This window comes from Mustelus asterias, chromosome 7 (assembly GCF_964213995.1).
Source record: "Mustelus asterias chromosome 7, sMusAst1.hap1.1, whole genome shotgun sequence".
Lineage (NCBI taxonomy): Eukaryota > Metazoa > Chordata > Chondrichthyes > Carcharhiniformes > Triakidae > Mustelus > Mustelus asterias.
The window spans coordinates 139,251,479-139,275,465 of NC_135807.1; the positions used below are offsets into that span (position 1 = coordinate 139,251,479).

General features: G+C 49.3%; 1 protein-coding gene across 1 annotated transcript in view; it reads left to right on the forward strand.

Moving 5' to 3' along the window:
• The window catches only part of pkhd1l1.1 (PKHD1 like 1, tandem duplicate 1), a 169,579-nt gene that overhangs the window by 112,841 nt on the left and 32,751 nt on the right, over positions 1-23,987 (forward strand). The window contains exons 51-66 of the mRNA XM_078215522.1: positions 304-440; positions 4,343-4,505; positions 7,365-7,542; positions 8,299-8,387; positions 10,261-10,412; positions 11,254-11,383; positions 12,312-12,430; positions 13,422-13,551; positions 15,274-15,447; positions 16,393-16,496; positions 16,782-16,908; positions 17,156-17,253; positions 19,218-19,308; positions 20,775-20,923; positions 22,519-22,641; positions 23,911-23,983. Coding sequence (XP_078071648.1) covers positions 304-440; positions 4,343-4,505; positions 7,365-7,542; positions 8,299-8,387; positions 10,261-10,412; positions 11,254-11,383; positions 12,312-12,430; positions 13,422-13,551; positions 15,274-15,447; positions 16,393-16,496; positions 16,782-16,908; positions 17,156-17,253; positions 19,218-19,308; positions 20,775-20,923; positions 22,519-22,641; positions 23,911-23,983 — 2,037 coding nt within the window. The remainder of the gene's footprint in view (positions 1-303; positions 441-4,342; positions 4,506-7,364; positions 7,543-8,298; positions 8,388-10,260; positions 10,413-11,253; positions 11,384-12,311; positions 12,431-13,421; positions 13,552-15,273; positions 15,448-16,392; positions 16,497-16,781; positions 16,909-17,155; positions 17,254-19,217; positions 19,309-20,774; positions 20,924-22,518; positions 22,642-23,910; positions 23,984-23,987) is intronic.

Here is a 23,987-nt window from a genome sequence, read left to right on the forward strand (position 1 = left end):
GTATTGAGTGATGTTCATCTTTCTAAATGTTTAAATCTTATCTCCATGACAAATGGACAACGTTTACATTGAAAATTCCCATCTTAACTTTTGGTAACATTTCCCAGGAATGTTATCAGTTCACAAAGAGCTCTGTAAACGAAAAACCTTGAATAGTGTGAATATACATTTGGAAAATATAGATTTTATATGCTGTATATAGAGACGGGGAATGAATCAGCTGCTCCCTCTGGGAAGGTTCCATGTTTTATGAAAGGCAGTGATGTTACTGGCTCTGATACATTCTCTGCTGTGTTCACTTAGGGAGCAGCTTCAACCCGGCCTACTATTCCTATGGGTGGAAAGTCCTCATTCCCGGCAACGAGACATTCACTTGGCAATTTGAGGGACTGGCTCATATCACCAATATCTCTTACACAGCCGACTTCTATCACTTCCAGGTATGTGTGAGTTTGATTAGAAGAAGAATCCATCGCCAGTAGGTTCAGTGCTGAGCACACGCCTCACTTCGCGATAATCCTCATGCATTTTGTAGGTTGGCTAAAATACTCATTCTCAATTTCAAATCCCTCCAAAGTCTCGCACCTCCCTATCTCTGTAACCTCCTCCAGCCCCTACACCCCTCCCTATCTCTGTAACCTCCTCCAGCCCCTACACCCCTCCCTATCTCTGTAACCTCCTCCAGCCCCTACACCCCTCCCTATCTCTGTAACCTCCTCCAGCCCCTACACCCTTCCCTATCTCTGTAACCTCCCCCAGCCCCTACACCCCTCCCTATCTCTGTAACCTCCCCCAGCCCCTACACCCCTCCCTATCTCTGTAACCTCCTCCAGCCCCTACACCCCTCCCTATCTCTGTAACCTCCTCCAGCCCCTACACCCCTCCCTATCTCTGTAACCTCCTCCAGCCCCTACACCCCTCCCTATCTCTGTAACCTCCTCCAGCCCCTACACCCCTCCCTATCTTTGTAACCTCCTCCAGCCCCTACACCCCTCCCTATCTCTGTAACCTCCTCCAGCCCCTACACCCCTCCCTATCTCTGTAACCTCCTCCAGCCCCTACACCCCTCCCTATCTCTGTAACCTCCCCCAGCCTCACAACCCTCCCTATCTCTGTAACCTCCTCCAGCCCCTACACCCCTCCCTATCTCTGTAACCTCCTCCAGCCCCTACACCCCTCCCTATCTCTGTAACCTCCTCCAGCCCCTACACCTCTCCCTATCTCTGTAACCTCCTCCAGCCCCTACACCCCTCCCTATCTCTGTAACCTCCTCCAGCCCCTACACCCCTCCCTATCTCTGTAACCTCCTCCAGCTCCTACACCCTCCCTATCTCTGTAACCTCCTCCAGCTCCTGCACCCTCCCTATCTCTGTAACCTCCTCCAGCCCCTACACCCCTCCCTATCTCTGTAACCTCCTCCAGCCCCTACACCCCTCCCTATCTCTGTAACCTCCTCCAGCCCCTACACCCCTCCCTATCTCTGTAACCTCCTCCAGCCCCTACACCCCTCCCTATCTCTGTAACCTCCTCCAGCTCCTACACCCTCCCTATCTCTGTAACCTCCTCCAGCTCCTGCACCCTCCCTATCTCTGTAACCTCCTCCAGCTCCTACACCCCTCCCTATCTCTGTAACCTCCTCCAGCCCCTACACCCCTCCCTATCTCTGTAACCTCCTCCAGCCTCTCCACCCGTCCCTATATCTGTAATCCCCTCCAGCCCCCTACAACCCTCCCTATCTCTGTAACCTCCTCCAGCCCCCTACACCCCCTCCCTATCTCTGTAATCTACTCCAACCTCTCAACTCTCCATGATCTCTGCGCTCCTCTAATTCTGGCCTATGGTGCATCCCCCAGTTCTTTCCCTCCACCATTGGTGGCCGTGCCTTCAGCTAGCTGGGCCCCAAGCTCTGGAATTCCCTCCCTAAACCACTCCACCTTTCACCTCCTTTAAGACCCTCCATAAAATCTAACACTTTGACCGAGTGTTTGATGTCATGCTGATATCACCTTTGTGAGTGTCGCATTACTGGGTGTGAAACCTTTACTGCCATTCTTTACTGACGGGACTGGGAGCATTCTGGCCAAGTTTGCCGATGATACAAAGATAGGTGGAGGGGCAGGTAGTATTGAGGAGGTGGGGAGGCTGCAGAAAGATTTAGACAGTTTAGGAGAGTGGTCCAAGAAGTGGCTGATGAAATTCAACGTGGGCAAGTGCGAGGTCGTACACTTTGGAAAAAAGAATAGAGGCATGGACTATTTTCTAAACGGTGACAAAATTCATAATGCTAAAGTGCAAAGGGACTTGGGAGTCCTAGTCCAGGATTCTCTAAAGGTAAACTTGCAGGTTGAGTCCGTAATTAAGAAAGCAAATGTAATGTTGTCATTTATCTCAAGAGGCTTGGAATACAAAAGCAGGGATGTACTTCTGAGGCTTTATAAAGCACTGGTTAGGCCCCATTTGGAGTACTGTGAGCAATTTTGGGCCCCACACCTCAGGAAGGACATACTGGCACTGGAGCGGGTCCAGCGGAGATTCACACGGATGATCCCAGGAATGGTAGGCCTGACATACGATGAACGTCTGAGGATCGTGGGATTATATTCATTGGAGTTTAGGAGGTTGAGGGGAGATCTGATAGAAACTTACAAGATAATGAACGGCTTAGATAGGATGGACGTAGGGAAGTTGTTTCCATTAACAGGGGAGACTAGGACGCGGGGGCACAGCCTTAGAATAAAAGGGAGTCACTTTAGAACAGAGATGAGGAGAAATTTCTTCAGCCAGAGAGTGGTGGGTCTGTGGAATTCATTGCCACAGAGGGCTGTGGAGGCCGAGACGTTGAGCGTCTTCAAGACAGAAATTGATAAATTCTTGATTTCTCGAGGAATTAAGGGCTATGGGGAGAGAGCGGGTAAATGGAGTTGAAATCAACCATGATTGAATGGTGGAGTGGACTCGATGGGCCGAATGGCCTTACTTCCGCTCCTATGTCTTATGGTCTTATGGTCTTATTCTTGCCAGTGAGTCAGTCAGGTGACGGTTTTCGGTTTATTTCAGAGACTTCAAACATGGTGTTGGTGTCAGAACTCCCTGGGCCCTGGGTTTATCGATAGCGGACCGTGTGCCCAGTGGGCTGAGAAGTAGCGAGTCCACGATGGGCTAATGCAGACCCCATCATTGGGGCTCCATCCAAACTAACCAATCCTTCAGGAACAATGAAATAAGACACTGGGCATCCTGGGTAACCATCCAATGAGGGCCAATGCCTGTTAAACACACTCCTGCCTGTTCCAGAAACAGAAAACGCTGGAAAATCCCAGCGGGTCTGACAGCATCTGTGGAGAGAGAATAGAGCCAACGTTTCGAGTCTGGATAACCCTTCGTCAGAGCTGAGAGCAAAGAAAATCAGACGGGATTTATACTGTTGAGGGTGGTGAGGGGTGGGGGGGGCTGTAATTGGATAAAGGGAATGTAAATGATGATGATAAAGGCTGAGAATGGTGCTCGGAGCGTCCATTAGCTGATCGGAATGTGTGAGTGGCAGGGCAGAGGGACAACTTGTTGGAGGATGGGTAGTTTACACAAAGGACAGTGAATGCCTGGAATTCACGGCCCCAGTTGGGGAGGAGGGGTGAGGGAGCATGGGTGAGGGGGGTGGGGGAGTGGGAGAGGGGTGAGGGAGAGTAGGGGAGGAGGGTGGGGTGAGTGCAGGAGGGGAGTGGGGTGAGTGGGGGAGGGGGTAGGGAGAGTGGGGGAGGGGGAGGGAAAGTGCGGGCATGGGGGAGGGTGAGTGTGGGAGGGGGAGGAAGAGTGGGGGAGGGGTGGGGTGAGTGAGAGAGGGTGCGGGAGGGGTGAGGGAGAGTGCGGGAGGGGTGAGGGAGGGTGGGGGAGGGAGAGTGCGGGAGGGGTGAGGGAGAGTGCGGGAGGGGTGAGGGAGAGTGCGGGAGGGGTGAGGGAGAGTGCGGGAGGGGTGAGGGAGAGTGCGGGAGGGGTGAGGGAGAGTGCGGGAGGGGTGAGGGAGAGTGCGGGAGGGGTGAGGGAGAGTGCGGGAGGGGTGAGGGAGGGGTGAGGGAGGGTGGGGGAGGGGGGTGAGGGTGAGTGCGGGAGGGGGTGGGGTGAGTGCGGGAGGGGGAGGGAGCGTGGGGGAGGGAGCGTGGGGTGAGTGGGGGAGGGGGTGGGAGAGTGGGGGAGGGGGTGGGGTGAGTGCAGGAGGGGGTGGGGTGAGTGCAGGGGGGGTGGGAGAGTGGGGGAGGGAGACTGGGGGAGGGGGTGGGGTGAGTGTGGGAGGGGGTGTTGTCAGGTTTGAGGGGGTGCTGATAGTTCTGTCTGATTTCCCCTTTAGAACAATGATTCTGTCATCATGTCCCACAAATTCCAACAACGGCCGGACCATTTCCAGATCCTGACTCCAGGTCGGAATCGCTCGCTCCAGCCTCTCAGCTGGGCCCAGAACCTCAATCGGGATTGGTACTTTGACCAGGAGAATTTGACCCTGTTCTACCTGGGTAAGACCAGCTCTCGCTGCACCTCACATCACGACCCACCAGCTTGGGGGGGCGGGGGGGCTGCAGGGGCAGTGACTGGACACTCGGGGGTGGGGGTGGGTGAGGGGACAGACTCTGGGTTGAGGGGTAGAGTCTGGACCCTCGGGAGTGGGGGGAGAGACCAGATTGGAGGATAGCCAATGTGGTCCCGTTATTTAAGAAGGGTAGGAAGGATAACCCGGGTAATTATAGGCCGGTGAGCTTGACGTCCGTGGTGGGGAAGTTGTTGGAGAAGATTCTTAAAGATAGGATGTATGCACATTTAGAAAGGAATAAACTCATTAACGATAGTCAACATGGTTTTGTGAGAGGGAGGTCATGCCTCACGAACCTGGTGGTGTTTTTTGAAGAAGTGACCAAAATGGTTGACGAAGGAAGGGCCGTGGATGTTGTCTATATGGACTTTAGTAAAGCGTTTGACAAAGTCCCTCATGGTAGGCTAGTGAAAAAGGTTGGATCCCATGGGATAAAGGGGGAGGTGGCTAGATGGGTGGAGAACTGGCTTGGTCATAGAAGACAGAGGGTGGTAGTGGAAGGGTCTTTTTCCGGCTGGAGGCCTGTGACTAGTGGTGTACCGCAGGGCTCTGTATTGGGACCTCTGCTGTTTGTGATTTATATAAATGATCTGGAAGAAGGAGTAACTGGGGTGATCAGTAAGTTTGCGGACGACACAAAACTGGCAGGACTTGCAGATAGTGAGGAACATTGTCAGAGGCTACAGAAGGATATAGATAGGCTGGAAATTTGGGCAAGGAAATGGCAGATGGAGTTCAATCCTGATAAATGCGAAGTGATGCATTTTGGTGGGAATAATGTAGGGAGGAGCTACACGATAAATGGAAGAACCATAAAGGGTGTAGAGACGCAGAGGGACCTGGGTGTGCAAGTCCACAGATCTTTGAAGGTGACGTCACAGGTGGAGAAGGTGGTGAAGAAGGCATATGGCATGCTTGCCTTTATAGGACGGGGCATAGAGTATAAAAGTTGGGGTCTGATGTGGCAGATGTATAGAACGTTGGTTCGGCCGCATTTGGAATACTGCGTCCAGTTCTGGTCGCCACACTACCAGAAGGACGTGGAGGCTTTGGAGAGAGTACAGAGGAGGTTTACCAGGATGTTGCCTGGTATGGAGGGGCTTGGTTATGAGGAGAGATTGGGGAAACTGGGGTTGTTCTCCTTGGAAAGACGGAGGATGAGGGGAGACTTAATAGAGGTGTATAAAATTATGAAAGGCATAGATAGGGTGAACGGTGGGAAGCTTTTCCCCGGGTCGGTGGTGACGTTCACGAGGGGTCATAGGTTCAAGGTGAAGGGGGGGAGGTTTAACACAGATATCAGAAGGACATATTTCACACAGAGGGTCGTGGGGGCCTGGAATGTGTTGCCGGGCAAGGTGGTGGAGGCGGACACACTGGGAACGTTTAAGACTTATCTAGACAGCTATATGAACGGAGTGGGAATGGAGGGATACAAAAGAGTGATCTAGTTTGGACCAGGGAGCGGAGCGGGCTAATTGTTCCTGGTTTCTCGTTTCAAGGCTTCATTCTACGATCATCTTGCTGGTGCCAGTACAGAGTGAGACTGCGGATAGTTGGGAACCTGTCTCGGGGGCAGGGGATTCATATGGTGTTCGTGGAAGTGGAAATGACTAGGGTTGGGAAGCATTTTCCGATCGGGGCCATTGTGATCTCCTGGACTCGTTTCGATCGCCTCAGGGGGTCGGAGAGGAATTTCCCAGATTTTTTTTTCCCCATATTGGCCCTGGGGTTTTTCACTCTGGGTTTTCGCCTCTCCCTGGAGATCACATGGTCTGGAATGGAGGGGTGGGGGTGAGTTAATAGGTTGTAATGAACAAAGCATCGTAGCTGTGAGGGACAGCTCGGTGGATAGGATATTGGTATGTAGATAGGCTGGAAAATTGGGTGGGGATCCTGGATTCAGGATTCAATCCTGGACCGGGGAGCGGCGCGGGCTTGGAGGGCCGAAGGGCCTGTTCCTGTGCTGTATTGTTCTTTGTTCTTTGTTCTTGTTCTTTGATCTGTGGGGGAAGGGCTTCTAACGTGGATTTGAATCCACGCGGGAGCGTTACCTGGGAAAATCATGGAATCCCTACAGTGCAGAAGGAGGCCATTTGGCCCAAAGAGTCTGCACCGACCACAATCCCGCCCAGGCCCTATTCCTGTAACCCCACACATTTACCCTGCTAATCCCCCGACACTAAGGTCAATTTTAGCATGGCCAATCAACCTAACCCGCACATCTTTGGAGTGTGGGAGGAAACCGGAGCACCCGGAGGAAACCCACGCAGACACGGGGAGAACACGCAAACTCCAGGCAAGCAGTCACCCGAGGCCGGAATTGAACCCGGGTCCCTGACACTGCGGGCAGGCGTGCTAACCACTGTGCCACCGTGCCGTCCCTTGCTGTTTAGGGCGGGTCATTGCTTTACCAAAATTAAATGATTTCAAGTAATATTCTCGTTGTCCAAGAGAGTTTTTTCCAAAGGGAAGATTGTGCCTTATCCCATATTCTGGAATTGTGTCTGAGCTGTGTGAGCCTTGGGCTTTGTGCTGCACTGACCCTCACAACACTAGGATAATGAGGGCATTTGCACAATCTGCAACAACCTCAACCCTGTTCAGATCAACAAAGGAAACCACACGCTCAGCGGTTCACGGTGAAAAGATTCAATTCGGAAAGTCTGAAGAGCCACCATTTGTTTAGCCATTTTCTGTCTCTTTTGTTCCTCTTTTGTTACTGGCAAGTCTGCTCGTCGGTAAACTTGTCACCAACTCCTGATTTCATTCACGGATATTCCAGTTTCAGGAAAGGGTGGATTACAACAGCCCAGGGTCTACTCCGAACTCGACCCAACAATGATTACCGTCCAGGTCCAGTTTCGTGTCTTTCGCTGCTTTTACCAGAACTGTACACGACCAGTCTCCTCCGGATCAACCGCCTCCAGATCAGCCCTGTTCAGTGGACTTTCTGATTATAAGTAAGCCGTTATATTGAGTAAAGACAGAGGGGCAATGATTCATATTTAAACAGCAATCTCTCTCAGTTGTTGTGGTAGATTTACAGAGCATGTGAGGACAGCTCAGCCATTCATATCTATAATAGCCCTTTGAAAGACCTCTCCAATTAATCCCATTCCCCCTGCACTTTCATAGAATCCCCTACAGTCCAGAAAGGGGCCATTCGGCCCATCAATTCTGCACTAGGCCTCTGGAAGAGCACTCTGCCTAGGCCCACTTTCCCCACCCTATCCTTGTAACACTGCGCATTTACTATGGCCAATCCCTCTAACCCGCACATCTTTTGGACTGTGGGAGGAAACCAAAGCACCCAGAGGAAACCCACGCAGACACGGGGAGGATGTACAAACTCCACACAGACAGAGGCCCGAGGCTGGAATTGAACCCGGGTCCCTGGCACTAATGGGCAGCAGCGCTAACTACTGTGCCACCGTGCCGCCCCTTCAAGTATTTATCCAATTTCCTTTTGAAAGTTCCTATTGAATCTGCTCCCACTGCCTATCAGACAGCGCCTTCCAGATCACAAACTCACTGTGCAAAAAACTAATTCCGCTGATCGCCCCCCTGGGTCTTGCTAATAATTTGTATTCTCTGGTTAATGAGTGTGCGAATGTTCAGAAATCTAACTTCGATATCTCTGTGTTTAATTTATTTGACATCTGCGCCTCAATTAGAGCAAGAAGCCTTACTCAGTCTCCAAAATGTCTTTATTCCAGTCTGTGGTCAAACTCTTCATTTTGGGAATCGAGTTCAGAAAACAACTACACTGTTCCTGCCGATGGTGACAGTGTGATAATCCCACAAGGTAATGACTGACGCGGGAACCAACCAAATTCCCAAATCCCGGAGACACTCCCTAAAGCAACTCCTCAAATCCCAGATACGCTCCCTAAACCAACTCCTCAAATCCCAGATACACTCCCTAAACCAACTCCTCAAATCCCAGATACACTCCCTAAACCAACTCCTCAAATCCCAGATACACTCCCTAAACCAACTCCTCAAATCCCAGATACACTCCCTAAACCAAATTCCCAAATCCCAGATACGCTCCCTAAACCAACTTCCCAAATCCCAGATACACTCCCTAAACCAACTCCCTAAATCCCAGATACACTCCCTAAACCAACTCCCTAAATCCCAGATACGCTCCCGAAATCAACTTTCCAAATCCCAGATACACTCCCTAAACCAACTTCCCAAATCCCAGATACACTCCCTAAACCAATTTCCCAAATCCCAGGTACACTCCCGAAACCAACTCCCCAAATCCCAGATACACTCCCTAAACCAACTTCCCAAATCCCAGATACACTTCAACAAAGAACAATACAGCACAGGAACAGGCCCTTCAGCCCTCCAAGCCCGCGCCGCTCCCCGGTCCAGGATTGAATCCTGAATCCAGGATCCCCGCCCAATTTTCCAGCCTATCTACATCCTAATATCCTATCCACCGAGCTGTCCCTCACAGCTACGATGCTTTGTTCATCACAACCTATTAACTCACCCCCACCCCCCCATTCCAGACCATGTGATCTCCAGGGAGAGGCGAAAACCCAGAGTGAAAACCCCAGGGCCAATATGGGGAAAAAAAATCTGGGAAATTCCTCTCCGACCCCCTGAGGCGATCGAAACGAGTCCAGGAGATCACACTCGCCCTGATCAGAAACTTCCTAAACCAACTCCGCAAATCCCGGATAAACTCTCTGAACCAACTCCCCAAATCCTGGATAAACTCCTTAAACCAACTCCCCAAATCCCAGATACACTCCCTAAACCAATTTCCCAAATCCTGGAGTTTTCTCCCAAATTCCAGGGTTTTCTCCCTAATCCCGGAGTTTGCTCCCTCACTATTCCGCACACCAAGTTGCTGTTATTTCTCTCCCGATGGAAGCAGCTCCCAGAGAGAGTGTGGGGCGGGGTCAGTCAGGGCACTTGTCGATCCAGATGGTGAAACATTCTGCACATATTGGTAACGCACTTTATGAAGTGCAGTCACTGATGTAATCAGCACTGGTTTAGGAAATGTGGCATCCAAGGTGTGCACAGCAAGATCCCACAGACAGCAATGTGATAACGACCAGATAATCCATTACAATTTTGTTATTTGAAGGATCAATATTGGTCAGAACATCAGGGACAACTCCCTGTTTTACTTCAAATTGAATCTATTATGTTGACCTGAGAGGGCAGACGGGGCCTTGGCTTAATAGCACTTCTGACACTGTCGCACTCCCTCAGAGCTGCACTGGGAGTGTTATCCTGGGTTATATACTCGTGTCTCTGCAGTGGGGATGGAATCCATGAGCTGCTGACATGGAGGTGAGTGTGTTATCCACTGACGTCTGGCTGAGGATTAAAGATTTTAAATGGAAATGAATCCCAGAAGGCACACAGACAATGACCAGTTACCTGGTGAAGCTTCTCAACATTCAACCAGACCCACCATCTTCTCCTCTGAACAGAGTACCACTGTGCCATTCCCAACTCCCGCCATTCCCTAGGGAGAGTGCCCTTGTCACACCGGTCACCAGCCTCACCTCTCTCTGATCCTCACCAAGATTAGGGGCAGCATCACCATAACAAGAGAAAGGTCTGGGATTTGGGGATTTTTGTCAAAAAGCAAAGGTTTAGCGAATCAAACAGCAATTGTTGATGTTTAAACATTATTCCTGCAGGAGTCTGGCTGGTAGTGGACATCCCGATCCCTCCACTGCACAATCTGACCATCTTTGGTACCTTAGAAATTAGAGATAACATTTCAACATTGGTCAATCAATCATCGTCCTACGCAAACATTGTCCTGAATGCAACGTACATTTCAATTCAGGTAACGTGCCATCACAGCCAGTGCAAACGGCTTGGGGATTAGCTTCACCAAGTCAGGAGGTTAAGGGTTAACCCAATGGAGGTCTCCAACGGGTGTTGGGTTTTGATGAGCTAAGCAATGACTGGGTCGGTAACTGGAGGACAGAGACTTCATATCAACACTAACATGAACAAGGAGCTTTTAGAACCTCTCTCTGCACGGAGTCTGGTTCACAATGTACGTCCTGTTATTGAAGCAAATTCAGCAGCAAAAAGGAACTGGTTGCATGAAAAAGGAATATTAAAGGATTTGGCGAGTAATCAAGAGGGTGGGATTACACTGGGTGGGAATGTTAAAGGGTGTGGGGAGTGGGATACGTTTGTAAGTTTATTTATTATTGTCACAAGTCAGCTTACATTAACGCTGCAATGAAGTTGCTGTGAAAATCCCCTAGTCGCCACACTCCGGCGCCTGTTCGGGTACACTGAGGGAGAATTTAGCATGGTCAATGCACCTAACCAGCACGTCTTTTGGACTGTGGGAGTAAACTGGAGCACCCGGAGGAAACCCACGCAGACACGGGGAGAACGTGCAAACTCCACACAGACAGTGACCCAAGCCAGGAATCGAACCCAGGTCCCTGGTGCTTTGAGGCAGCAGTGCTAACCACTGTGCCACCGTGCCACCCATAGACTGGGTGGGATATTAAAGGGTGTGGTGAGAGTGGGACAGAGTGTAGATAGACTCACACCGCGAGTGCTCCTGTCTCCTGTGCCTTCCTTCTCCAGTGATAGTTTCAGGCTGATTCAGACTGCATTTCTGCTGTAATATTGTCAGTGTGTTGTGTTTTTTTTTTGGGCAGGGAGGGAGGTTGACTGTAGGCAGCCCAGAGAAACCGTTCCGAGGGCAGCTCCAGATTGTTTTGAGGGGAGACCACCTGACTCCAGATTGGCCTTTGCAAAACGGACCCAATCAGGGGTCAAAGGTGTTGGGTGAGTGACCTTTTCAGATTCATTGTTAGTGAATTGTTAAAATAAATGTGTGAACTTGCTCAGTTATGAAGCCAGAAATCCCAAGGAGACAATCTTTCCCAGTCCATTCGAAGAGTAAATCTGTTGGAAAGGGCTGCGGCTCCTCAGGTGATAGTTCCCTCCCTCCCTGATCACTTTGAAACTAAAGCAAAGGCAGCAGCTCTGTTATCAGAAAGATATAAAAAACACAACAGGGGAAGTAAAAAACAGGAGAAGGACCATTCAGCCCATTATTCCTTTCTCATCGAATAAAAGCAAATTACTGCGGATGCTGGAACCTGAAACCAAAAGAGAAAGCGCTGGAAAATCTCAGCAGGTCTGGCAGCATCTGTAAGGAGAGAAAAGAGCTGACGTTTCAAGTCCAGATGACCCTTTTGTCAAAGCTTTAACTAAGGGTCAGCTGGATCCAAAACGTCAGCTCTTTTCTCTCCTTACAGATGCTGCCAGACCCACTGAGATTTTCCAGCATTTTCTCTTTTGATAGTTTTATCACCATTCCACATTTCCATTCCATTTATCATCCGTCACCCTGATGCCCTTAGCCAACAAACATTTATCCATCTCAGTTTGAAAGCTCTAATTGACTCCTCCACCCCCACACCCTCCGCGCTCCCGCTCCAAACCGAGCAGTCTTGGGGCGGGGGGGGGGGGGGTTCCAGCCCCTCCCCTCCCCGCTCCAAACCGGGCAGCCTTGGGGAGGGGGGGGTGGGGTTTCCAACTTTCTAACTCTCTCTGTGACAAAGTGCTTCCTGATTTCAATCTTTGCCCCACTGCACTTTCAGTGGCGCTATTTGTCTTCGATGCAGGATTCAGGCTTGTCCAAACCCTTGGCCAGTTTTCTGCACGAGTATGCATTGTGATGTCTCTGCTTATTCTCCTTGCTGTGTAGGTGTATTTGGAGAGTTGGATCTTCACGGTATTCCCCATCAGGTTTACAAAACCAAGCTGGGTCTAACAGCAGCAGCCGGCTCCCTCAACATAACTCTGGCAGAAGCTGTCGACTGGCAGGTATGGACAGCTGGCTGTATGTTCCCTCGCACCGATGATTCACTAAGGGAGTATAGCCTGCCCTTCCATTTCTGTAAGGATTAGGGTGGGGTATACGTATGAGATCAGGAGGTAGAACCTCACTAAATTGGGAAGGTCTTGCACTGAAGCCATTGACTGGGGGTCTGACCTCAGGATGTGCCCAGTGTAAAGGAGTGGAAGTGGGGCCCAGTTCCATTTGTTCCTGATCTGTACCCACTCTCTCCACCCCCCCCCCCCTCCCCCGCTGCCCCCCGAGTGATTTCCCTTTCTCCTGGGGGCAGAGCAGGGTATGAAGCAAAGCTCTGCCTTTCCCTTTAGTGAGCCAGTCACTCTGGGCACTTAGCCTTTTCTGGGAGTTATTCCATAGTGCTTTGTGGCTTTGAATCCCATCCTTGTCGCCAGTTATTGTGTATGGCTATCACGATGCAGAGTGTAAGGACCACGAGATAAACCTTGAAGATTTCACAATGGGAGCACTTTGAAGGTGTGTACAGTTAACCCTAGACTGACTCCCTGAGTTCCATCCCCCCCCTCCCCCCCCCCCAACTCCCCTGGGGCCACAGGACCCACACTCTTAAAGAGGCAGCACACACCCCAACCTATATATAACACAGGGGTAGGCAACTAACTCCCTACCACATGCCACCCACCTCCACATTCTCTGCCAGTCCATCCGTTCTGTGAGGGGTGACTGTGATTCTCTCTCGTGTACCCACAGCAAATCCATCAACTTCCCCCTCCCCCTCCCTCTGCCTAACCCCCTGTCCCCATCAAACCTCCTCTAATACTTTGGCGAGGGTGCTTCTTGCCCTACTCAGAGGCTAATGTCTAAATCACAGCTTCTGACGGGACCCTCTTTACAAAAACTGGGCTGCTGGGCCAGGGGTTTGGGGCCCAGGTGAGAGGGTAATATTGAAAGGAGATTCAGTTGATGCAATTGTTGAAATGTGACTGCCATCATTTTATCCAGGAGGGTGATGAGATCTTGCTGTCGAGCACCAGTCACAATCATCTGGAAACAGAAACCAGAGCAATCGGCTCCATCTCCCCTGACGGAATGATGCTGACCTTGAAGGAGCCACTTTTACACACACACCTTGGTAGGTAGCAGTTGATTGGATGAAGAACAAAGAAAATTACAGCACAGGAACAGGCCCTTCGGCCCTCCAAGCCTGCACCGACCATGCTGCCCGACTGAACTAAAACCCCCTACCCCTCTGGGGACCATATCCCATCCTATTTATATATTTTCTCTGGATGTTCCTGCAGGTTCCTTTGTCCAGTTAGAATCAAGATCTGGACACACTGTCTCGGCAGAGAGAATTACAAATGAACTGCTGCATGGAGACAGGCTGAACCAGTCCATGCCAGTTGTAATATTCCACTCTCCCCTTGCCTCATCTCACTGGAACCCTCCATTCCCTTCTCTCTCACACACCCATGTCCAGTTCCCCCTAACTGCCTCTCTACAATCACTTCACAAGTTCCACAATCTCCCCACTCTGGGTAAAGAGGTTTCTCCTGGATTCCCCATTGGATTTCTGGGTGATGATTTAATATCGATGGTCTCCAGTTCCGCTCTTACCCACACCAGGAAACATTCTCTCTGTATCCACTCCATCAAATTTCACAATGATAAAGATTTCTCCGTGATCACCGCCTCAGCTCTCTGTTATTGCCAAGAGTCCCAGCCTCTTTATCCTTTCCTCATGTTCTGGTATTATCTTTGGAAATCTCTTCTGCACCCTCTGCAATGCCTCCATGCCCCTTTGGTGATGTGGTGAGCAGAACTCCAGGTGTGGTCTAAGCAACCCTTAATACAAGCTTGGTGCAGGTGTCTGGGGAAGGCTGACCTCGCGCTGGGGAAGGCTGACCTCGCGCTGGGGAAGGCTGACCTCGCGCTGGGGAAGGCTGACCTCGCGCTGGGGAAGGCTGACCTCGCGCTGGGGAAGGCTGACCTCGCGCTGGGGAAGGCTGACCTCGCGCTGGGGAAGGCTGACCTCGCGCTGGGGAAGGCTGACCTCGCGCTGGGGAAGGCTGACCTCGCGCTGGGGAAGGTTGATTTTGTCCTTACAGATTTCCTCATCTGGAACTGATTGTCATTTTGAGTTGAAGAAACCTCCATTCGGAGCTCTCAGTATGATCCATGTGCAGGTTCGCTGAAGGCCCAGGAATAGACCAGTGACCCACCCCACCTGGGGTTCAGAGTTTCAATCACAACAATTTACACTTACGTAGCACCTTGAATGTAGTTCAAAGATGCTGAGACACTTGACAGGAATGAAACTCAACTGGAGAGAGGAGGAACTAAAAGGATAATGTATTCTCAAAAATACTATGAATGCACTGCTGCCTCACAGCGCCAGCCTCGGGTCACTGTCTGTGTGGAGTCTGCACATTCTCCCCGTGTCTGCGTGGGTTTCCTCCGAATGTTTCCTCCCACAGTCTAAAAATGTGCAGTTTAGGTAGATTGGCCATGCTAAATTGCCCCTTTATGTCCCAAGATGTGCTTTAGGGGATTAGTGGGGTAAATGTGTGGGGTTACGGGGATAGGGCCTGGATAAGATGAAAATGGTGGGTTGGTGCAGACTCATTGGGCCAAATGGCCTCCTTCTGCACTGCAGGGATTCTATGATTCTATGAGTTATTGAAAATGATGATTGAACTCCATAATGGATAAATTCCGAGAATTCTTGCCATTGAGTTTGTTACTCTGAAGAAATTGAACATTCCCAGGGTGTTGTGATTGGGTAAAATATTTGTAACGTCTGTCTCCACCCCAATCGATCAATCTGATTGGACATTTGTTGTTTCTATTTCAGCGGAAACACATAAATTGAAGGGAAGAGGTCAGAGTTATACCCTGGCCGCAGATATTGGCCTCCTGAGCAGAAACATCAAGATCATTGGCCACAATCATCCTGACACATCAGGACAACTGTTCGGAGCCCGAGTGTTAATCAGTTCCTTCTTTTATGATGATCTGGAGTTCAAAGGTATCTCTTCCTGTCACAGCTGCTGAAATCTCCCAAAATAAACCATGCAAGTATGTTCTCGGGTGACTTTGCTCTTGGTGAAGGGAAAGCTTGATAAAGGTGGCGGTGGTGATGTGAAGTACTCTTATCCAGGGTAAGATGGAGATCTGTCAACACTGGGTTCAGCGTGGAGAATCTGAGAATATACTGAGGGGAGTGTCAGGGGGTTAGTAGGGTAGAAGTAGGGTTATGAGAATAGGGCCCTGGGTGGGATTGTGGTCGGTGCAGCCTATGGGCTGAATGGCCTCCTTCTGCACTGTAGGAATTCTAAGTTCTAAGTAACAGTTTGATCCAACTGAGTATCTTGCTAAACTATTCCAGAGAGCAGTGAAAGGTCAGCCATGTTGCTGTGGTTCTGGAGTCATCGGAGCCAGACCAGATAAGGACAGCAGATTTCCTTCCCTAATGGACATTAGCAATGGGTTTTTGGGATAATTTAGTTGTTTCATAGTCACCATTACTGAGACGAGTGTTTTATTCCAGGTTTATCTAATTGAGTGAACGCTACTTGCCATAATGGGATTTGAATTCATGTCACGAGAGCTCAAGAATTAGGAGCAGGAGCAGGCCATTCAGCCCCTTGAGCCTGTTCCAGCATTCAATATGGTCATGGCTGATCTGAGTGTGTCCTAAGCTTCACTTTCCTGCCTGTCTCCAGTGACCCCTGACTCTCTCTAACTCTGCCTTGAATATATTCAATGTTCCAGCCCCCACTGCCCTCTGGCAGAGAACTCCAAAGACTAATGACCCTCAGAGAAAGAAATCTCCCTAACTCCGTGTTAAACTCTAGAGTCTAGAGTTTAGATATTGCTCTCATTAATGGTGAGGAATTTCCATTCTGCTCCTGAAAATTGTTATCTTTTTGCCGAGTTTTGGAGATGATTTAATTTTTTGTCTGTTCTGAAGGTGAAGCCAGAATCGAGGATGTTGAATTTTATCGGAGTGGACAGAATGGTTACCTTGATTACTACGACCCACGATATTCTGTGTCTTTTCTCAATCTTGGAGAGGTTTGTAACATTTATTGAATTGGTCTTGTTTGTTTTTGCACACAGATTGACCTTCTGAGTTTGTGTTCCTGTTCAGAAGTTCCTCGGGGTGATTTTCAACAATAAATCAGGAATGAAGTTTTAACTGGAGGTCAATAATGACAGAGGGGGGAATATCGGGAGTGGGACAGGGGAGCAAGGGGATGTCATAGTCCATCAACCTGCTACATCCTGAACCAGTATTGACCCTTTTGGTATTGCGGGAAATGGATCAGGAGCTGATTCCTTGTCAATAACTCTTTCCAGATCGTCGGGAATGCTTCCTACATTCGGGGTTGTGCTTTCCATCACGGATTTGCTCCTGCGATTGGAGTATTTGCAACAAACGGTCTCAGTGTTGATGACAATGTCATACACCACACTCTTGGAGAAGGTAATCCATCCAATCTCTGTTGATTAACACACAGGGTAGATGTTGAATTGTTGTGAAGGTGATTTGTGAGTTAGTGCCCTGTTCTCGATACTATAGAGTGGCTGTGTGTAACTCACCCACCCTTACACAATGCCAAGATTGTCAGCTGGGAATGTTAATATGCGATATTTATACTTCCCTCATTCAGGAAGCGACTGGAATTACAGCTGGAGACTGGCCATTAATCAGCTATTCTCACCTTTTGCAGGTATCAAATTATGGGGTGAGAGGATTCGAGCAAGGAGGAACCTGGTGGCTCTGGCTCTGTGGCCCTCAGTCTCGTACACTTGGACAGCAGCCATTGAGGTGAATCTGTCTGTCTGATCAGGGGTTGTGGGGGACACATTTAACCAAGATATTCTCTTGACCCAGAGAATTCAGTCTCACACTCAACCCAAAGTGAGATTGAATTCCCCAGAATCCGGTCACATTGTAGCTGAGGTCGGAAGGTCAGGCACACTCCATGTTGGGCAACGTAGGGAAATCACTTTAAACTCAATTAACAAATTCCTCCTCATTTAGGCTGGAGGGTATTATCCAAATGCAATTTCTCAAACACCAACAATATAACTATTCCGTATCTGTCCATTTATCCTCCTCATACCAATTCTGGGCAAGAATGAGGACTTGTTCACTTCAACATTTTCAAAACTTTGGAACAGCAGGTTAGCATCCCTGCCCTCTGCCCCTGCTTCCGCACTCTGACCCCTGCCCTGCCCTCTGACCCTGCTTCCACACTCTGACCCCTACCCTGTCCTCTGACCCTGCTTCCACACTCTGACCCCTGCCCTCTGATCCTTTTTCCACACTCTGACCCCTACCCCTGCCCTGCTCTCTGACCCTACTTCCACACTCTGACTCCTGCCCTCTGACCCTGCTTCCACACTCTGACCCCTGCCCTACACTCTGATCTTAGCTCCACTCTTTGCCCTCTACCTTGAACTCTTACCCTGGATTTGGACTTTGACCCCTGCGACCTGGTTGATTGTTTAGAAATGTAAGAAGCAAAAGGAAGGAAAGGTTTGCATTTATATATCGTCGTTTGTGGTTAGTAGATAGCTCAGGGCTCTGTAAAGCCACTGATGTCTAGTCACTGTTGTAGTTTTGGAAACGGAACAGCCAATATGTGCACAGCAAGATCCCATGAACAGCAATGTGATAATGACCACATCGTGTGTTTTTGTGATGTTGTTAGAGGGATAAATATTGGCCTGGGCACCAGGGAGAACTCCCCTGTCTTCTTCAGAATAGTGGCATGGGATCTGTTATATCCACCCGAGCGGGGCCTTGGTTTAAAGATTTTTCCTTTATTCCTTCATGGGATGCAAGGCCATCATTTTGTCCATATCTGAATGCCCTTGAACTGAGTGACTTGTTCAGCCGTTAAGAGTCAGCCCCATTGCTGTTGGTCTGGAGTCACATGTAGGCCAGACCGGGTAAGGACGGCAGATTTCCTTCCCTAAAGGACATTAGTGAACCAGGTGGGTTTTTCCAACAATTGATGGTAGTTTCATGGCCACCGTTGCTGAGACTAGCTTTATATTCCTGATTATTAACTGATTTTAAATTCCACCAGCCGCTGTGGTGGGATTTGAACCCCTATTCTCCTACCATCAGCCTGGGCCCCTGGATTACTAGTCCAGTGACATTACCACTCTGCCACCATCTTCCTCCAGAGTTTAATCTGAAGGATGACACCTCTAATAATTGGCGTGTCAGCCTTGATTTATGTGATCCCTGGAGTGAGAATTATCTCAGAAGCTTGTGATGATGGGCAGCACCGATTGCACAGTGGTTATCACTGCTGCCTCACAGCACCAAGGACCCGGGTTCAATTCCCAACTTGGGTCACTGTCTTTCCGGAGTCACCCCGTGTCTGCATGGGTTTCCTCCGGGTGCTCCGGTTTCCTCCCACAGTCTGAAAGACGTGCTGGTTAGGGGCATGAGGCCATGCTAAATTCTCCCTCAGTGTTACCCGAACAGGTGCCGGAGTGTGACGACCAGGAGATTTTCACAGTAACTTCATTGCAGTGTTAATGTAAGCCTACTTGTGACACGAATAAATAAGCTTTAACTTGTGACTGAGGTGAGGTTTACCCTCAGTGGACACTCGATCACAGACATGGGCAATGATTGGTTGTGTTTGACACTTTACTCTGTGTCCTTGTTGTAAATTCCTTGAAGGGATTTGCATTCTAAATGATTCTGGAATAATTGTTCTTTGTAAGATGCTGTGAAGATTATAATTGGATGTTTTCTGATATTCAAAGATCAATCGTGGCTCTGATATTGAACTGCAAGGGAACATCATTGCAGGATTTGAGAAGATTGGTTTTCGAATTGATGGGGAACCGTGTCCAGGTAAATATCACCCTGACAGACATCGGTACCATCTCCTGCCCCTGGATTGAGTGAGATTAACCCGTGAACCTTGGGTAATGGAAGTGGATCTAAAGCAGAAAGCCAGAAGCTGTGAGTTTGGAGGAGGTGCAGAGCAGATTTATCAGAAAGCGATCAGGACTTAAAGGCCAGATTTATATTCCGCTGAGTTTAGAGGAATTGACAGAAAGAGAGAAACTAACTTCTCTGGTGGCAGAGAAACTAAGAGAAATAATCTTCCAATCAAAGCCCAAGCTTTCACAAGTGGTATTGCTTTTTCAGACAAAGAGGTCACTGAAGTCTAGAGCTCTCTTCCCCAAAACGCTGTGGGTGCTCGGAGGCAGTAGTAATTTGAAGATCGAGATTTTTGATGATTAGAGGTATCGGGGATCATAGAAACACTACAGTGCAGAAAGAGGCCATTTGGCCCATCGGGTCTGCACCGACCACAATCCCACCCAGGCCCTACCCCCATATCCCTACATATTTACCCGCTAACCCCTCTAACTTACGCATCTCAGGACACCAAGGGCAATTTTAGCATGGCCAATCAACCTAACCCGCACATCTTTGGACTGTGGGAGGAAACCGGAGCACCCGGAGGAAACCCACGCAGACACGGGGAGAATGTGCAAACTCCACACAGACAGTGACCCAAGCCGGGAAACGAACCCAGGTCCCTGGAGCTGTGAAGCAACTGACCACTGTGCTACCGTGCGGCCCATGGATATGGAGCGAAGAGGGGTAAATGGAGATTGAGGGGATTTGAGGAAAAACTTTTTCACTCAGAGGGTGGTGGGAGTCTGGAACTCGCTGCCTGAAAGGGTGATCGAGGCAGGAACCCTCACAACGTTTAAGAAGCAGTTGGATGAGCACTTGAAACACCATCGCATACGGACCAATGAGATTAGAATGGATAGGGGTTTGATACAGTAAGAAGTCTAACAACACCAGGTTAAAGTCCAACAGGTTTATTTGGCAGCAAAAGCCATGAGCTTTCACTGGCCGAAAGCTTGTGTGGCTTTTGCTACCAAATAAACCTGTTGGACTTTAACCTGGTGTTGTTAAAACTCTTACTGTGTTTACCCCAGTCCAACGCCGGCATCTCCACATCAGGGGTTTGATAGCCAGGGCAGACACGATGGGCCAAAGGGCCTCTTTCTATGCTGTAAAATTCTATAACGCAGCGGGGGCGATTTTTCAGCCCACGTTTGCCATCACAGAGAATGGCAACATTGGCCGAAAATCCGGAGAAATTCGGGAAACACAATCCTCTCTGGAGAGATCGTATTCCAGGATTTTCCCCACCCCCTCGTCAGTGACATTGCGAGGTACACACCTGCAAAGAATGAAGAGATGTCTGGATCTGTTGTGGGTGGAGACGCAGTCAGCAGAGTTTTGGATGAGGGCGGAATTGATCCAACAAATATAATCTTCTTTGTCGGCAGGACAATCCAATCGTGTCGAGGGCTGGTCTGATAACGAGGCCCACGGAGGAGAGATTGGTGTTTACATGAATGAGGATGGTCTTTCCAATTGCTCCCTTATCCAAGGATTCACCATTTGGAAATGCCGGGAATATGGGATATACTTCCAGGTGAGAGGTCCCTATCCTGTAGGACAGTGTTTCTATCTCAAACGTTTCCCAGTGTGAGCCCATTTTGAAGAAACCATTCAATGGGAGCTGTGAGAGCAGGGTAGGGGAGGGGGGCTGTGGGGTGAGGGGGGGAGCTGCTGGGGTGAGGGTGGGGGCTGCTGGGGGCTGCTGGGGTGAGGGTGGGGGCTGCTGGGCTGAGGGTGGGGGCTGCTTGGGTGAGGGTGGGGGCTGCTTGGGTGAGGGTGGGGGCTGCTGGGGTGAGGGTGGGGGCTGCTGGGGTGAGGGTGGGGGCTGCTGGCGTGAGGGTGGGGGCTGCGGGGGGAGGGCGGCTGTGGGGAGAGGGTGATGAGGTCTCTGAGGGGAATGCAGAGTGTTTAATCTTTACCTTTTCATTGGGTTTCTTGCAGCAGAGTTTAGGCCATACCCATCACAGAGGTAAACATTCTGGCAGAACTCCATGGCAACCATTGCTGCTGCAGAGCTCAGGAGGACAAGAAACCCGTCTTGGGACCCCTTTGGGGGGCACAACCCCCCCCCCCCACCCCTCTGTAGGGGAAGCCCTGCCGTAGGAGCTCCCCAACCAATCAGCTCTCTTTCCTGCTGTCGTATAAATTATTGATTGCTTGAAATTTGGAATTCTTGTATTTGTCCTGATGAGTGCAAGATGAAAAACTTCAGTGACACGTCTCTCTTTTCAGTAATACTCAGAAAAATGTAAAACAAAACTTCCAATAATGGAACACTGAAATTTCAGGAGGGAAAGACCATCTTTAACAGTTCACAAGGCGCTGCATGGCCGCACGTGTGGACTCATTTGTTGACACATTGTAACGGAGCCTAGAATAGACTCAAGAACAAATGATATTTTTATAGACCCAATCAGAGGCCACGGTCTCTCCAACAAATCATTGGCGGTGAAAACTCACCAGAGTAATCCTGAGGCAGAAGGAGACAGAATATAAAGAAAACTTATTATTTATTCTCTTAAGTTTATAAGTTTGAGGGATGAACTAACTGAGGTGTTGAAAATGCTTGAAAAGATTTGATAGGGTAGATTATTTAAGAAATCCTCTGGTGTTGGAATTTTTAAAACATTCTTTCACAGGATGTGGGTGTCATTGGCTAGGTCAGTATTTATTACCCGTCCCTAATTGCCCCTTGAGAGGATGGTGGTGAGCTGCCTTCTTGAACAGCTGCAATCCATGTGGTGTAGGTGCACCCACAATGCTGTTAGGGAGGGAGCTCCAGGATTTTACCCAGCGACAGTGAAGGAACGGTGATATATTTCCAAGTCAGGACGGAGAGTGGCTTGGAGGGGAACCTCCAGGTGATGGTGTTCCCAGGTACCTGCTGCCCTTATCCTTCTAGATTGTGGTGGTCTTGGGTTTGGAAGGTGCTGCCTAAGGAGTCTTGGTGAGTTGCTGCAGTGCATCTTGTAGATAATACACACTGCTGCCAGTGCGTGGTGGAGGGGTGAATGTTTAAGGTGGTATTGAAGGTGTAGCTTGGTGAGTTGCTGCAATGCATCTTCAGCACAAGGGGGCACAATCTTCATTATCCAGAATGCAACATAACTCGACTTTATTGTGTTTCAGACAGAAGGATCGGTGCAAATCTCCAACGTGACTCTGGTGGAGAACCGACTGGGTATTTTCCCAATAGTTTACGGATCCTCAGTAATCGCTCACCAGATATCCAACAAGCACATTCTTATTAATGTAGGTGATTTAATTTGCTGCATCGTAGTTGCTGAAAGTTTAACTTTCTCCGTTGCTGCTGTCAATTTGAAAGATTTGTAGAAAGGAAACTCGGTCATTTTCAGTAAATGTAATTCACAGTAATTGTGGTTTATATCCTCCGTTTAAATATCGTTGAGTTGGAGGGGGTCCTGTGACAGTGGGGAGTGTGGGACAGTGTTCTGAGGCGGGAGCTCTGGGTTCAAATCCCACCTCGGACTCTGACGGCCAAGGAAGGTGTGTCCCTAAAGCAGGCAAACTGGTGGAGAGAGGACCTGAAGATTCTTCCCACACAGGCCAGTGACAGATGGTAAGAGTGGGAGAGATTCCTGCTCAGCCATGTGATGGAGAAAACGTTAGAGGCTCTACCATCACTGCCATCGCTCCTGACTACAACATGCATGTGTCTGTTACCACAGCAACTCGGAGTTCTTGTGGCTTTGGTTGGCTGCAAGTCCAGGATGCTGACAGCACAAGGCTGCAGTAGATTTCAGGAGAAGGGGCTTGGGGCTCCGAAAGCTTGTGTGGCTTTTGCTACCAAATAAACCTGTTGGACTTTAACCCGGTGTTGTTAAAACTTCTTACTATGTTTACCCCAGTCCAACACCGGCATCTCCACAACATGTAGATTTCAGGCCCATGGAAGAGGTTGTCTCACTGGTCGAACCTGACGTCAGGCAGAGAACTGAAGAAGAATCATTAAATTCTATCAGCGATTTTTTAAATCTATTTTGTAAATTAATAAACTGGAAGGCTGAAGGGAGGAGGGTAAATTCAGTACTAACCTGCAGGAACAATCAATGGATGGGTGATGAATCATTGGAGACAGTGGGAATAGTTAATATTAGTTCATTCAAGTTCAAATTAGAGTGAGTTCCCTCAGGAAGTGACAGTTTGGGATCGAGTACAGGAGTCCGTTACGACATGGGGGGTGGAGCATGTTCATGACAAACGAGTAATTTTGGAGCCAAAATTCCCAAAGCTCTCGACCACTGTGGATTTTCCCTCACCTCATGCCTGGCTCTGTTACACCCTCGCTGATAAAGATTGGCACGAAGTCATGAAGCTCATTCGGAGAGCTGCTACAGACATGAGGGGCCGAATGGCCACTTTCTGCACTGTTACAGTTCTGTGATTGGTCAATGGCTCCATTATCATTGTGTCAAGTGATTAACAGGAAGGTGGAAGGTTAATTAGATAAACCTCGGTCTCTAACTGTCCAATTAATTCGATGTTCCTGTTTCTCTCAAGAATGCCTTGGTGGTAGGAATTACTCCGAACACCAACTGCTCGGATACGCACTCGGGTGATCCCATAGCTTCAGGTAA